Raw genomic sequence first — 16,527 nt, forward strand, 5'->3', positions numbered from 1 at the left:
ATTTAAGAGAAAAAAAGCTGCACTAACTCTGCAAAACAGTGTAAAAAAGCAGTTAACTCAACGAAATTTTTACAGTAGCATCATAAAGCTTTAGTAACTTTGCACAGCTATGCAAATAAACAATTAACCCCTTAATGTAAAAACGTCAAAAAACGGTAAAAAACGTTCAGCACCTTGCCACAGCTCTGCTGTGGCGCCTACCTGCCCTTTAGGAACAATTTGTGGGGGAAAAAACTTCTTTACAGCCCTCAAACACAGTAGGAACCTCTGGAGAAGCAGCTGGATGTCTGAGGAAAAGAAACTGCGCAACTGAGGCGCGAAAATAGGCCCCTCCCACCTCACTCGATGTTATGGGGCCTAAAAGAAACACAACAGAGTGTTTCTTAAACTAGCTATGTGGGTTAATAACCCTTAAACAAGCCACAATGACCCCTTAAAGTCCCTCAAAAAACTTTATATTTGCATTTTTTTATAAACAAAAACGTTTTTTCCTATCAGTGTCACCAGTAACTAATGAGCCCTTTATGCAAGCTGGGATTCCTACTAAGTGTCTGAATACAGCTTACCCTTCCCTCATGGGGATATTGCCAGCCTTTTCTAGAATTAACACAGTCTGTCTAGAAAAAAATAGACTGAACATACCTCAATGCAGTTTAGCCTGCAAACCGTTCCCCCAACTGAAGTTTTCCTGTGCTCTTCAGCCCTTGTGAGAACTGCAGTGGATCTTAGTTACAAAGTGCTAAGATCATCATCCTCCTTGCAGAAATCTTCATCCCTTTTCTGCCAGAGAGTAAATAGTACACACCGGTACCATTTAAAATAACAAACTTTTGCTTGAGAAATTAAAAACTAACATTTTTGTCACCACACTCACTTTACCCTTCCTAGTACTTCGAGTAGGCAAAGAGAATGACTGGGGGTGGAGCTAAGGGAGGAGCTATATAGACAGCTCTGCTGTGGGTGCTCTCTTTGCCACTTCCTGTAAGGAAGGAGAATATCCCACAAGTATGGATGAATCCGTGGACTCGATACATCTTACAAGAGAAATTAAACTTGCATGACTCAAATAGAGCATGTCATTTTAAGACACTTAAATTCACTTCTATTTTCAAAATGTGCTTCATTCTCTTGGTATCTCTTGTTGAAAAAGAATACAGACATATCCTACACTAGTAGGAGATAGCTGCTGATTGGTGCCTGTACACATTTGTCTCTTGTGATTGGCTAACTAGATGCGTTCAGCTTGCTGCCAGTGGTGCAATGCTGTTCTTTCAGCAAATAAGATAATGAAGCAAATTTGACAATAGCAGTAATTTAGAAAATTGTTTAAAATTGTATGTTCTATCCAAATCTTAAAAGAAAATGTTGGGGTTTCCTGTCCCTTTAATAACATGTCATGAAGGCAATAACCTTATACATTATCATCAAGAAAGGAAAAATAAAAAATAAAATTGTAAACTATAATGAACATGTCCTCAAATCCATTAAATATCTTCTGTGTAATGAAATATGCAACAAAATGAATATATTCAGCACACAGTCCCCTACACAAAGGGTGTTATTTTAAGAACAGCTATAACCAGTATCACAGGATGTCAGCCAACTAACTTAATTTACATGAAAAACATAATTTATGTAAGAACTTACCTGATAAATTCATTTCTTTCATATTAGCAAGAGTCCATGAGCTAGTGACGTATGGGATATACATTCCTACCAGGAGGGGCAAAGTTTCCCAAACCTCAAAATGCCTACAAATATACCCCTCACCACACCCACAATTCAGTTTAACGAATAGCCAAGAAGTGGGGTGATAAGAAAGGAGAGTAAGCATCAAAATAAGGAATTGGAATAATTGTGCTTTATACAAAAAAAATCATAACCACCGCAAAAAAGTGTAGGCCTCATGGACTCTTGCTAATATGAAAGAAATGAATTTAACAGGTAAGTTCTTACATAAATTAGGTTCTTTCATGTAATTAGCAAGAGTCCATGAGCTAGTGACGTATGGGATAATAAATACCCAAGATGTGGAACTTCCACGCAAGAGTCACTAGAGAGGGAGGGATAAAATAAATTAACCAAAGGATAGCAGGATGAGGAAGAGGTTAATGTGGCCGTTAAGACACTCAGTATAATAAGTGTTGGTAGACAATTCCAGTATAGCCAATATATACAAAAAGCAAGTAACAAGATGTGGTAATGAAAGTTCCCTTTCAGCCGAAATGTTACTCCGCAAACATGGATTCTTATTGTTGCCAAGTGTCCAAAATGAAAAAAGGGGTAATAAGTCCCTGTGTGCAACAAAAGGAAACAGTACCTGCTTGCAAAAGTGTGTCTGCGTTAGGAAACCGGCTCAACGCACTCACCGATCTGTCTTCACGAAGTCCAGGCTCCGTCACAGATATTGTCGGTCAGCCGCCCCGCACCTCAACTGCTGCTTGTCTTTCCTTTATTCTCAGTCGTCCCTGCGAAGACCAGGCTTCGTCACAGTGGGTCCCGGTAAGAAAACGCTACACCGATGTGCAGCCGCTTGCTTCTCTAGAGCCGTCAAACCAGAAATGACCACAATACTCTGTGAACCAATCGGGGAGCTGGAAGCAGGAGGTGCGTCCGTGGGCTTGTGCGTCTGAGCCAATGTGAATGTCCAAACGTCTGTGCTGTGAATTGTCAAGAAGCCGACTCCACGGCTTGCCACTTAGGAAGTGTTACTGCTCATAAGGGCATTAGACATCCAACCCAAAAAGAGAAAACATAGAGCAGTAACGGTAGAGTAAAACGTAGCTTTTATTCAAGCAAAAGCATAAAAAGTTTGTGGAGGAACAAAGATACACATGGAATAAAAACAGTATACGCGTTTCGGCGATGTGCCGTAATCACTACTGCTTGAAAACACTCTGTGTGGTTAATTCTTAAAAAGGGTGTGTAAACCCCCTATTGGTTAAAACATATTCAAATAAGGATACTCCTTAATGACATCACAAATTTGTATCTAGTGAGACACTGAATCTGTCAGAATAATTGTCTAACACAACAAACAATGATACAGTTGATCCTAGTTCCTGTAGCTCTTATAAGTATATGTATATATGCACATAACCATCCTATTGCGATAATAAACATTCACAAATAAATAGTAAATGGATAAAGTGAGGTAAACAGAGTAAACATCGATCCTACATCTAAAGACCTAGATGGATTATATTATAAACAGAGAGATAAGGCCCACACACAATAATAATTTCCTCATACAATATTTAACATGGATATATATTTATGTATCTTCGTTTTCAGCTGCAACATTGTGTGTGGGCCTTATCTCTCTGTTTATAATATAATCCATCTAGGTCTTTAGATGTAGGATCGATGTTTACCTCTCTTTATCCATTTACTATTTATTTGTGAATGTTTATTATCGCAATAGGATGGTTATGTGCATATATACATATACTTATAAGAGCTACAGGAACTAGGATCAACTGTATCATTGTTTGTTGTGTTAGACAATTATTCTGACAAATTCAGTGTCTCACTAGATACAAATTTGTGATGTCATTAAGGAGTATCCTTATTTGAATATGTTTTAACCAATAGGGGGTTTACACACCCTTTTTAAGAATTAAGCACACAGAGTGTTTTCAAGCAGTAGTGATTACGGCACATCACCGAAACGCGTATACTGTTTTTATTCCATGTGTATCTTTGTTCCTCCACGAACTTTTTATGCTTTTGCTTGAATAAAAGCTACGTTTTACTCTACCGTTACTGCTCTATGTTTTCTCTTTTTGGGTTGGAGGGATAAAATAAAGACAGCCAATTCCGCTGAAAAATAATAATCCACAACCCAAAACAAAAGTTTTAATCTCAATAATGAAAAAAACTGAAATTATAAGCAGAAGAATCAAACTGAAACAGCTGCCTGAAGTACTTTTCTACCAAAAACTGCTTCAGAAGAAGAAAACACATCAAAATGGTAGAATTTAGTAAAAGTATGCAAAGAAGACCAAGTTGCTGCTTTGCAAATCTGATCAACAGAAGCTTCATTCCTAAACGCCCAGGAAGTAGAAACTGACCTAGTAGAATGAGCCGTAATTCTTTGAGGCAGGGATTTACCCGACTCTACATAAGCATGATGAATCAAAGACTTTAACCAAGATGCCAAAGAAATGGCGGAGGCCTTCTGACCTTTTCTGGACCCAGAAAACATAACAAATAGACTAGAAGTCTTTCTAAAATCTTTAGTAGCTTCAACATAATATTTCAAAGCTCTTACTACATCCAAAGAATGTAAAGATCTTTCCTTTGAATTCTTAGGATTAGGACACAATGAAGGAACAACAATTTCTCTACTAATGTTAGAATTCACAACCTTAGGTAAAAATTTAAATGAAGTCCGCAACACTGCCTTATCCTGATGAAAAATCAGAAAAGGAGATTCACAAGAAAGAGCAGATAACTCAGAAACTCTTCTAGCAGAAGAGATGGCCAAAAGGAACAGAACTTTCCAAGAAAGTAATTTAATGTCCAGAGAATGCATAGGTTCAAACGGAGGAGCTTGTAAAGCCTTCAGAACCAAATTAAGACTCCAAGGAGGAGAGATTGACTTAATGACAGGCTTGATACGAACCAAAGCCTGTACAAAACAATGAATATCAGGAAGATTAGCAATCTTTCTGTGAAAAAGAACAGAAAGAGCAGAGATTTGTCCTCTCAAAGAACTTGCAGATAAACCTTTATCCAAACCATCCTGAAGAAACTGTAAAATTCTAGGAATTCTAAAAGAATGCCAGGAGAATTTATGAGAAGAACACCAAGAAATGTAAGTCTTCCAGACTCGATAATAAATCCTCCTAGACACAGATTTACGAGCCTGTAACATAGTATTAATCACTGAGTCAGAGAAACCTCTATGACTAAGAATCAAGCGTTCAATTTCCATACCTTCAAATTTAATGATTTGAGATCCTGATGAAAAAAAGGGCCTTGAGATAGAAGGTCTGGTCTTAACGGAAGAGTCCAAGGTTGGCAACTGGCCATCCGAATGAGATCCGCATACCAAAACCTGTGAGGCCATGCTGGAGCCACCAGCAGTACAAACTAACGTTCCATTAGAATTTTGGAAATCACTTTTGGAAGAAGAACTAGAGGCGGAAAGATATAGGCAGGATGATAATTCCAAGGAAGCGACAACGCGTCCACTGCCTCCGCCGGAGGATCCCTGGATCTGGACAGATATCTGGGAAGTTTCTTGTTTAGATGAGAGGCCATCAGATCTATTTCTGGAAGTCCCCAGATTTGAACAATCTGAAGAAATACCTCTGGGTGAAGGGACCATTCGCCCGGATGTAACGTCTGGCGACTGAGATAATCCGCTTCCCAATTGTCTACACCTGGGATGTGAACCGCAGAGATTAGACAGGAGCTGGATTCCGCCCATACAAGTATCCGAGATACTTCTTTCATAGCCTGAGGACTGTGAGTCCCACGCTGATGATTGACATATGCCACGGTTGTGACATTGTCTGTCTGAAAACAAATAAACTATTCTCCCTTCAGAAGAGGCCAGAACTGAAGAGCTCTGAAAATCGCACGGAGTTCAAAAATGTTGATTGGTAATCTCGCCTCCTGAGATTCCCAAACCCCCTGCGCTGTCAGAGATCCCCATACAGCTCCCCAACCTGTCAGACTTGCATCTGTTGAGATCACAGTCCAGGTTGGACGAACAAAAGAAGCCCCTTGGACTAAACGATGGTGATCTATCCACCACGTCAGAGAGTGTCGTACATTTGGATTTAAGGATATTAATTGTGATATCTTTGTATAATCCCTGCACCATTGATTCAGCATACAAAGCTTAAGGAGGTCGCATGTGAAAACGAGCAAAGGGGATCGCGTCCGATGCAGCAGTCATGAGACCTAGAATTTCCATGCATAAAGCTACCGAAGGGAATGATTGAGACTGAAGGTTTCGACAGGCTGAAACCAATTTCAGACGTCTCTTTTCTGTTAGAGACAAGGTCATGGACACTGAATCTATTTGAAAACCCAAAAAGGTTACCCGAGTCTGAGGAATCAATGAACTCTTTGATAAATTGATCCTCCAACCATGTCTTTGAAGAAACTACACAAGTTGATTCGTATGAGATTCTGCAGAATGTGAAGACTGAGCAAGTACCAATATATCGTCCAAATAAGGAAATACTGCAATACCCTGTTCTCTGATTACAGAGAGAAGGGCACCGAGAACCTTTGAAAAGATCCTTGGGGCTGTTGCTAGGCCAAACGGAAGGGCCACAAACTGGTAATGCTTGTCTAGAAAAGAGAATCTCAGAAACTGAAAGTGATCTGGATGAATCGGAATATGAAGATATGCATCCTGTAAATCTATTGTGGACATATAATGTCCTTGCTGAACAAAAGGCAGAATAGTCCTTATAGTTACCATTTTGAATGTTGGTATCCTTACATAACGATTCAATATCTTTAGATCCAGAACTGGTCTGAAGGAATTCTCCTCCTTTGGTACAATGAATAGATTTGAGTACAACCCCAGACCCTGTTCCAGAACTGGAACTGGCACAATTACTCCAGACAACTCTAGATCTGAAACACATTTCAGAAATGCCTGAGCCTTCACTGGGTTTATTGGAATGCGAGAGAGAAAAAATCTCTTCGCAGGCGGCCTTACCTTGAAACCTATTCTGTACCCTTGTGAAACAATGTTCTGAATCCAAAGACTGTGAATCGAATTGATCCAAATGTCTTTGAAAAATCGTAACCTGCCCCCTACCAGCTGTGCTGGAATGAGGGCCGCACCTTCATGTGGACTTGGGAGCTGGTTTTGACTTTCTAAAAGGCTTGGATTTATTCCAGATTGGAGAAGGTTTCCAAACAGAAACCGTTCCTTTAGGGGAAGGGTCAGGCTTCTGTTCCTTATTCTGACTAAAGGAACGAAAACGATTAGCAGCCCTATATTTACCTTTAGATTTTTTGTCCTGAGGCAACAAAGTTCCTTTCCTCCCAGTAACAGTTGAAATAATAGAATCCAACTGGGAACCAAATAATTTATTATCTTAGAAAGAAAGAGAAAGCAAAGTTGACTTAGAAGACATATCTGCATTCCAAGTTTTAAGCCATAAAGCTCTTCTAGCTAAAATAGCTAAAGACATATACCTGACATCAACTCTAATGATATCAAAGATGGCATCACAAATAAAGTTATTAGCATGTTGAAGAAGTTTAACAATGCTATGAGTATTATGGTCTGATACTTGTTGTGCTAAAGCCTCCAACCAAAAAGTGGAAGCGGCAGCAACCTCAGCCAAAGAAATAGCAGGCCTGAGAAGATTACCTGAACATAAATAAGCTTTCCTTAGAAAGGATTCAATCTTCCTATCTAAAGGATCCTTAAAGGAAGTACTATCTGCTGTAGGAATAGTAGTACGCTTAGCAAGAGTAGAGATAGCCCCATCAACTTTAGGGATTTTGTCCCAAAACTCTAATCTGTCAGATGGCACAGGATACAATTTCTTAAACCTTTGAGAAGGAGTAAATGAAGTACCCAGATTATTCAATTTCCTAGAAATTACTTCAGAAATAGCATCAGGGACAGGAAAAACTTCTGGAATAACTGTAGGAGGTTTAAAAACCGAATTTAAACGCTTAGTAGATTTAGTATCAAGAGGACTAGAATCCTCCATCTCTAATGCGATTAAAACTTCTTTAAGTAAAGAGCGAATAAATTCCATTTTAAATAAATATGAAGATTTATCAGTGTCAATATCTGAGACAGAATCCTCTGAACCAGAAAAATCCTCATCAGAAACAGACAAATCAGAATGATGACGGTCATTTAAAAATTCATCTGAAAAATGAGAAGTTTTAAAAGACCTTTTACGTTTACTGGATGGAGGAATAACAGACATAGCCTTCCTAATAGATTTAGAAACAAATTCTTTAATATTAACAGGAACATCCTGAGTATTAGATGTTGAGGGAACAGCAACAGGTAATGGTATATTACTAATGGAAATACTATCTGCATTAGCAAGTTTATCATGACATTCATCACAAACTACAGCCGGAGGAACAGTTACCACAAGTTTACAACAAATGCACTTAACTTTGGTAGAACCTGATCCAGGGTCAATTTGAGACATCTTGCAATATGTAAAAGAAAAAAAACATATAAAGCAAAATTTATCAAATTCCTTAAATGACAGTTTCAGGAATGGGAAAAAAATGCCAATGAACAAGCCTCTAGCAACCAGAAGCAATGAAAAATGAGACTGAAATAATGTGAGAAAAAGGTGGAGACAAGAATGACGCCCACATTTTTTACCGCCAAAAAAGACGCCCACATTTTTGGCGCCTTAAATTTTTTGACGCCACATCCGGTGACGCAGACATTTTTGGCGCAAAACGTCAAAAAAATTACGCAAACACGAACACGCCGGAAATGACAAAAAAATAATTTGCGCCAAAAAAGTCCACACCAAGAATGACGCAATAAATTGAAGCATTTTCAGCCCCCACGAGCCTAACAGCCCACAGGGAAAAAAGTCAATTGAAACAATTTTTAAGGTAAGAAAAAAATTGATTATTCATATGCATTATCCCAAATAATGAAACCGACTGAAATAAGCAATATTGATCATCCCGAATCATGGCAAATATAAGTTTAAAGACATATATTTATAACTTTATATATAAAGTGCCCAACCATAGCTTAGAGTGTCACAAAAAATAAGACTTACTTATCCCAGGACACTCATCTACATATAGTAGATAGCCAAAACAGTACTGAAACGAGAATCAGTAGAGGTAATGGTATATAAGAGTATATCGTCGATCTGAAAAGGGAGGTAACAGAGAACCTATGAAATAGATCCCGTAGAAGGAGACCATTGAATTCAAATAGGCAATACTCTTCACATCCCTCTGACATTCACTGCACTCAGAGGAAAACCGGGCTCCAGTCTGCTGCGAAGCGCATATCAACGTAGAATCTAGCACAAACTTACTTCACCACCTCCACGGGAGGCAAAGTTTGTAAAAACTGAATTGTGGGTGTGGTGAGGGGTGTATTTGTAGGCATTTTGAGGTTTGGGAAACTTTGCCCCTCATGGTAGGAATGTATATCCCATACGTCACTAGCTCATGGACTCTTGCTAATTACATGAAAGAAAATTTCATATCAGTTTATAAGGAATGTTTAAAACGGTGGAGATCTTGAAATATACTTCAAATATCGAGCAAACTAATATTAATGGAGGTTATCCATAAGCGGAGTATAACCTGCTAAATACAATTTAGAGACCCTAACCTTTATCTCTGCATAAAGGGACACGTCACACCTGTCTTCTAAAAATACATAAAACCTACTTTTTCTTAGTAATAAAAAAAAAGTAAATCAGTTCTGCCTATTTTATCTGTTCCTCTTACTCTAAAATGTTGAAGAAGGTGGTCTTGAATTACAGCATTGATCCAATGCTTCATTTCCTATATAAGCTGCTATATAGTAATGTAGGTTACAGGGGAACAGCACTTACAAGGTCATGATAGAGAGTCATGTGACACATCGTATTGTCTATTACATATACTTAGAGGAATCACATCTGTCTTCAGTGTGTGAGCTGCAGTGTCTGAAGATAAATACTGTATTTGTCAGAGTATAAATGTATTAGACTTCCCCATCTATGTATACACATATTATGCATCAGAATTTAAATAAAATGGTTTATAAGCACTGTGTTCGTGTTTTGTTTTTATTAACTCCCCCAACAGTTTTATTCTTCAAACTACCCCAAGTTTTATGTTCTAATCAAAGCAGATTGTAGTGCACAGCTTCAGGCACTATTATCATTGTAAATCATTAGTAAGCTCCGGGAAGGGAGAGGGAGGAGAGTAATGCAGATGATTAGGAAAGTTTAATTTTGACTAGACTGTCCCTTTAAGATCAAGCTCATTGTTGGAAAGCACTCTGACATCTTTAATAATATAACATCTTAGATCAGATTAAAACTGTATTAAGCTAACTAAAAATGAACCAATTAAATATTGTGTTCTATTCTCAATGGCCACGTTTTCTCAAATCTTCTTTGAAAATGTAAAACTAAATGAGAATAGTACCTGAATCTCGCAGGCAGACATCAGATTATGTATGTAATAAAAAGCCTCTTCAACAGATTCTCCCATAGTAACCAAGCCATGATTCCGGAGAATAAGTACCTGAAACGAAAAACAGAAGAAAAGAAAAAAAATGTAAATATGATATTCTGTTGTATAAAATACAACAAAGCTATGATGAAATGCTGTGTAAATACCCACTTTGCTTCTAGGTCCCAAGTTTTTCTGAATTAATACTTTTTCTTCTTCACTGACCAATATTCCGTGATAGTCATGATATGCCACTTCTCCAAGAGACAATGCTTCTGGAGAAAGAGGCAGTAAGCCACATTTCATCGCAGACACCTAAATTCATTTAGATGGAGAGAGAAAGAAAACAAGACACCTAATTATAAAAAAAAACGTACAATATATAAACCACAAACGTTTCCTTTGTGAGTTTCAACATCAAAATATCATTTTGAAATATACAACCAAGTAAACATTAAAGCTGGTAAAATGTAAAAATGAAATGTGTGCAAGATAAATTAAAGGAACAATCTTGCAAGAGAGAAAACAGGACTTATGGAGAGAATGTTGCCTCTGACGGCTGCTATTAGCAGACACAATTCTAGTTTTCAAAATGAATAGGCAATCCAAATGTTTTCTTTCATGCTTTAGACAGAGCCACCAATCAAACTTAACACATGGGTGAGCCAATGACAATCAGTATATATATGCAGTCATCAATTAGCAGATAGAACCTAGGTTCTTTGCTGCTCCTGAGCTTTCCTAGATAAACCTTTCAGCAAAGGATAACAAGAGAAGGAAGCAAATCAAATATATGTAAATTGGAAAGTTGTTTAAAATTGTATGCTCTGTCTGAATCATGAATGTCTAATTATGACTTTACTTTCACTTCATCAGGAGGAGGAAGATGCCAGAAGAAAAACAAAATGTTTTTAAACAGTACTATTCCATTAATAGGAATAATTTATTCTTGAAAGTAGCTTTATGTTGTCCTTTGACCCATAGAAAAAGTGTCCTAGACATTTTTAATGCACCTATAGACCTATAAACATTACAGAATAATAACACACATTACAGTTTATTCTATAGCATTAAGAAAATAATTTGCAGCTTTCTACTTACAAGTGGGATTACCCCTAATACATACCGCCGCCCCAGCAGGAGTATGAATGTGAACAATACATTTAACGTCCGGTCGTGCAGCATAAATTGCTGAGTGCAATGTAAATCCAGCTTTGTTTACTCCTAGGTTTGTGCTGCCACGGTCAATCATTTCCCCTTGAAGATTAATCTTAACCTATATAATATTAAAAATAAAAATGAGGGGGGAAAATAATCACATCCATGTTAAAATATTTGCTACAGCATTAAATATGCATGCACATATTATCTATACACACACTTACCAAACTGGATGCTGTAACTTCGCTGTAAAGGAGTCCAAAAGGAACAATCAGGAAAAGTTCTTGTTCTGAATTTACTCTGACCTAGACAAGAAATATTTGCGATGGGGAAAAAAACATTTGTATTAAAAAGCTGCCACTGACCGATTCTTTCACAAGTTGCAAGCATTTCACACAGTTATCCATGTTTAATAATGAACTATATAATTTAAAAGTGACATTGTAGTACAAAAGGTAAATGTTCTAATTCCTTATAGCATGTCATTATAGCTCTGCAAGTCTGTGTGTTTGAACTAAGGGCTAGATTAAAGGTGAGGCGCAAACTGTTTTGCCCTAGAGCAGTTGTGTTTTTGCAAGCCATTTTCATTTTGCTGATATTACAAGTGAAGCGAAATCCCGACTGCCCCAGCGCAATCGCACTTTACTCTTCAATCCTTACAGCGATCTCAGAGCTGTGGTTGTTTTCCAAAACAAAAAAGTTATGCAAAAACACTTCAAAAAATAAAATTTATGTTTACCTGATACATTCATTTCTCTCTTGACATGGTGAGTCCACAGATCATCATTACTGTTGGGAATATCACTCCTGGCCAGCAGGAGGAGGCAAAGAGCACCACAGCAAAGCTGTTAAATACCACTCCCCTACCCACAAACCCCAGTCATTCGACCAAAGGGAATGGAAGTAATATAAGGTGCCGAGGTGCCTGAGGTTTAAGGAAAAATAAACTGTATGAAAAATACAGGGCGGGCTGTGGACTCACCGTGTCAAGAAATAAATTTATCAGGTAAGCATAAATTTTCTTTTCTTTCTAATGACATGGTGAGTCCACGGATCATCATAATTACTGTTGGGAACCAATACTCAAGCTAGAGGACATAGATAAGGGAGGGACAAGACAGGGAACCTAAACAGAAGGCACCACTGCTTGAAAAACCTCTCTCCCAAAAAAAGAGGCCTCAGCCGAGGCAAAATAATCAAATTTATAAAATCTTATTTAAAAAGTATGTAGGGGGGCGTGTCCATGCAGTGTCCTGGAACGGACGCAATTCCTGAAGGCTCCAGCAGAATCGACACTAAACCGCTGATTAAAGTGTCTAAACGGCAGGATTACAAATAAATAACACTAAGATACCGTGATTCTAGCAGTCGCGGTCTTACAATCACCTTTCTTGCCGTTTTTATGACTCTGGGGACTCAGTTTGGAAGTATATGGCCTAGGGCGGCGGCCCACTATTAGGTACCCACCCCCCCCCGGGAAGAAACGGGTTATTGGGGCTGTCGGTTAACCCGACTTACCAATTCTTCATTAGCACACAGCCTTAACGGATCAGGGGGCAGACCCTGCGCACCTACAGCAACGGGGAAAGCGCTTCTATTTGCTTGTAAAATACTCACATCAAGCGGAGGAGGTTAAACATGGCGGAGGAGCGCTTCCAGAGTAACTATGAAGCACTAATGGCGAACTTCATCACACGCTTGCAGAAACTGATAGTAAGGGCTCCTTACGACTGTCTTCTGCAGCGCTTAGAGGGAGCACAGGAGAGTGAGGCACCCATTAATGAACATACACCGGGGAAAACCCGCACAGGTTTCATAGTGGCCAATTCTTCCCCTACAACACAAGAGCTGCACGGACCGGAGCATGCACAGAAGGCGGGCTTACTCACCGGAACGCACAGGGGTAAAGTACAGCTCATGCAACAGCAGATCTACGCTCTAAGCAATAATTTTGGAGCACAGCGAGATAAGGAGTTAAACGGAACGGAACTGCCCCTGGTGGTTACAGAACCGCTAAGTCAGATCACCGGCCCTGCCCCACAGACAGCGGCAAAGAAGCTCGCGGCAACGCGGTCTCTTCATCAAATAGCCACTGGGCGAGGGTCTCCCAGAGCAGAAAAGTCAGAGTCAGCATCCAAGACCGGGCCGCTGTACAGCACTAAACCAACAGTGAGAGACTTGCTATCACCCTTAACAGGTCACGACTATAGATCAGCTCGCCCTTCCGAAACACTCTGCAGCAAGGCACCAGAGACACTGCTCAGTTTGGAGGGACATTTGGCTCCAATAGATAAACTGATTACAACTGGGGAAAATAATTTTCTCACTTATGTGGCGATGCTGGTATGGGCTTTTTGGAGTTTAGATACTGGCTGAGAGCCATGCTGCATAGAAATGTCAGATTGTTAAATTATATAAGGTAGTAGCACTATGTACAAGTTTAGTTTAAAAGTCCTGTTGACTGTTTGTTGTTCACAGTTTTAGCGTTGTCAAATTGCGAGGGTAATGTGTTGGGGGATGATCACACTCATACACTTATGCAACATGTAAGCGCCGCTCTGTGTAAATATTTAATAAGGAATTTCTGTTTGGTTGTCCGAGCCACGTTGTGTATAACTACTTCAGCAGCACAGTAATAGACAGAACCAGGCACTATGGCATAGGTCTCACAAAACTCTTTCGTTATGATCACCAAAAGACATACTAACCTTAAAAATAAAATGGCAACCTGTGCTAATCCCTTTCTCACAGATCTAACCCACTAATATATCACCCAAACTCCTCTCAAATCTGGCCTTTAAGACGCCCTATATGCGTATCTCCCCACCTTTCATGAAAGGTTGTTTAGATATACTTCAGAAGGCATTTAAAGTAGATCTAACCTGGAGTATACCCCCACGCTCCTTTCGTAGCGTATAACTAATGCTTCCTAATTTCATATTCACTCATCTAAATATAGTATTGCCAGCGGAAAATAAATTTTACTATAACACAAAGAATAAAGCGGCTTAATTAAGACCTAACCCCTGAAAGTGATATATCATTTTAGCCCCCTGACCTCAGATCATACATAATATTCACACATTTATTCCCCCATAATCTATATTTACGCCATAATAAGCTTTACTCCTTACATATATGTGGCCCAATTTTAAAATTTACAAGCATGATTTAGAGTTAAAGCATATATGTTCTATGTTTCCCATACTATAACTGTTGATTTCGCTTTATTTCAATCTCTCCCCATGTCTCTATCTATTACTCACAAATATGTTACGACCCAAGAGTGGTCTACATAACCAGAGGTTGGGGAACAATGAAAACATACACCGCACTTAAATGGTTCCTTCCAATGATGTTCATAAGCGTGTCTCACACCTTTTTACAGTTTTTCTTTTTTTTTTTCAAAGGTTTATTGTGACAAAGCATTTTACTGTAACAGCTTTGATGTATGTATACATTCAACCTATGATGTGTATGTTTAAAGTATCAAAATAAAGCTCTTTTGAAAATTAAAAAGTATGTAGAGAGGACCAAGTTGCAGCCTTGCCAAACTGTTCCACAGAAGCTACATTTTTGAAGACCCAGGAAGAAAAAACAGCCCTTGTGAATGAGACGTGATTCTCTCAGAAGACTGCTGTCCAGCAGTTTCATAGACCAAGCGAATTATACTCTTCAGCCAGAAAGAAAGAAAAAACAGAATTTATGCTTATCTGATAAATTACTTTCTCCAACGGTGTGTCCGGTCCACGGTGTCATCCTTACTTGTGGGATATTCTCTTCCCCAACAGGAAATGGCAAAGAGCCCAGCAAAGCTGGTCACATGATCCCTCCTAGGCTCCGCCTTCCCCAGTCATTCGACCGACGTACAGGAGGAAATATGCATAGGAGAAACCATATGATACCGTGGTGACTGTAGTTAGAGAAAATAATTCATCAGACCTGATTAAAAAACCAGGGCGGGCCGTGGACCGGACACACCGTTGGAGAAAGTAATTTATCAGGTAAGCATAAATTCTGTTTTCTCCAACATAGGTGTGTCCGGTCCACGGCGTCATCCTTACTTGTGGGAACCAATACCAAAGCTTTAGGACACGGATGAAGGGAGGGAGCAAATCAGGTCACCTAAATGGAAGGCACCACGGCTTGCAAAACCTTTCTCCCAAAAATAGCCTCCGAAGAAGCAAAAGTATCAAATTTGTAAAATTTGGCAAAAGTGTGCAGTGAAGACCAAGTCGCTGCCTTACATATCTGGTCAACAGAAGCCTCGTTCTTGAAGGCCCATGTGGAAGCCACAGCCCTAGTGGAATGAGCTGTGATTCTTTCAGGAGGCTGCCGTCCGGCAGTCTCATAAGCCAATCGGATAATGCTTTTAAGCCAAAAAGAAAGAGAGGTAGAAGTTGCTTTTTGACCTCTCCTTTTACCAGAATAAACAACAAACAAAGAAGATGTTTGTCTGAAAACTTTAGTAGCCTCTAAATAGAATTTTAGAGCACGGACTACGTCCAAATTGTGTAACAAACGTTCCTTCTTTGAAACTGGATTCGGACACAAAGAAGGAACAACAATCTCCTGGTTAATATTTTTGTTGGAAACAACTTTCGGAAGAAAACCAGGCTTAGTACGCAAAACCACCTTATCTGCATGGAACACCAGATAGGGCGGAGAACACTGCAGAGCAGATAACTCAGAAACTCTTCTAGCAGAAGAAATTGCAACCAAAAACAAAACTTTCCAAGATAATAACTTAATATCTACGGAATGTAAGGGTTCAAACGGAACCCCTTGAAGAACTGAAAGAACTAGATTAAGACTCCAGGGAGGAGTCAAAGGTCTGTAAACAGGCTTGATTCTAACCAGAGCCTGAACAAACGCTTGAACGTCTGGCACAGCTGCCAGCCTTTTGTGAAGTAAAACAGATAAAGCAGAGATCTGTCCCTTCAGAGAACTTGCAGATAATCCTTTCTCCAAACCTTCTTGTAGAAAGGATAAAATCTTAGGAATTTTTATCTTGTTCCATGGGAATCCTTTAGATTCACACCAACAGATATATTTTTTCCATATTTTATGGTAAATCTTTCTAGTTACAGGCTTTCTAGCCTGAATAAGAGTATCTATTACAGAATCTGAAAACCCACGCTTTGATAAAATCAAGCGTTCAATCTCCAAGCAGTCAGTTGGAGGGAAACCAGATTCGGATGTTCGAAT

At 39.1% G+C, this 16,527-nt stretch overlaps 1 protein-coding gene across 1 annotated transcript in view; it reads right to left on the reverse strand.

The window, feature by feature from the left end:
* ADD1 (adducin 1) overlaps window positions 1-16,527 on the reverse strand; it is a 648,507-nt gene that overhangs the window by 488,702 nt on the left and 143,278 nt on the right. The window contains exons 5-8 of the mRNA XM_053700307.1: window positions 11,544-11,624; window positions 11,285-11,434; window positions 10,330-10,473; window positions 10,132-10,230 (exon numbers count right to left, since the gene is read on the reverse strand). Coding sequence (XP_053556282.1) covers window positions 10,132-10,230; window positions 10,330-10,473; window positions 11,285-11,434; window positions 11,544-11,624 — 474 coding nt within the window. The remainder of the gene's footprint in view (window positions 1-10,131; window positions 10,231-10,329; window positions 10,474-11,284; window positions 11,435-11,543; window positions 11,625-16,527) is intronic.

Source organism: Bombina bombina, chromosome 2, assembly GCF_027579735.1.
Source record: "Bombina bombina isolate aBomBom1 chromosome 2, aBomBom1.pri, whole genome shotgun sequence".
Lineage (NCBI taxonomy): Eukaryota > Metazoa > Chordata > Amphibia > Anura > Bombinatoridae > Bombina > Bombina bombina.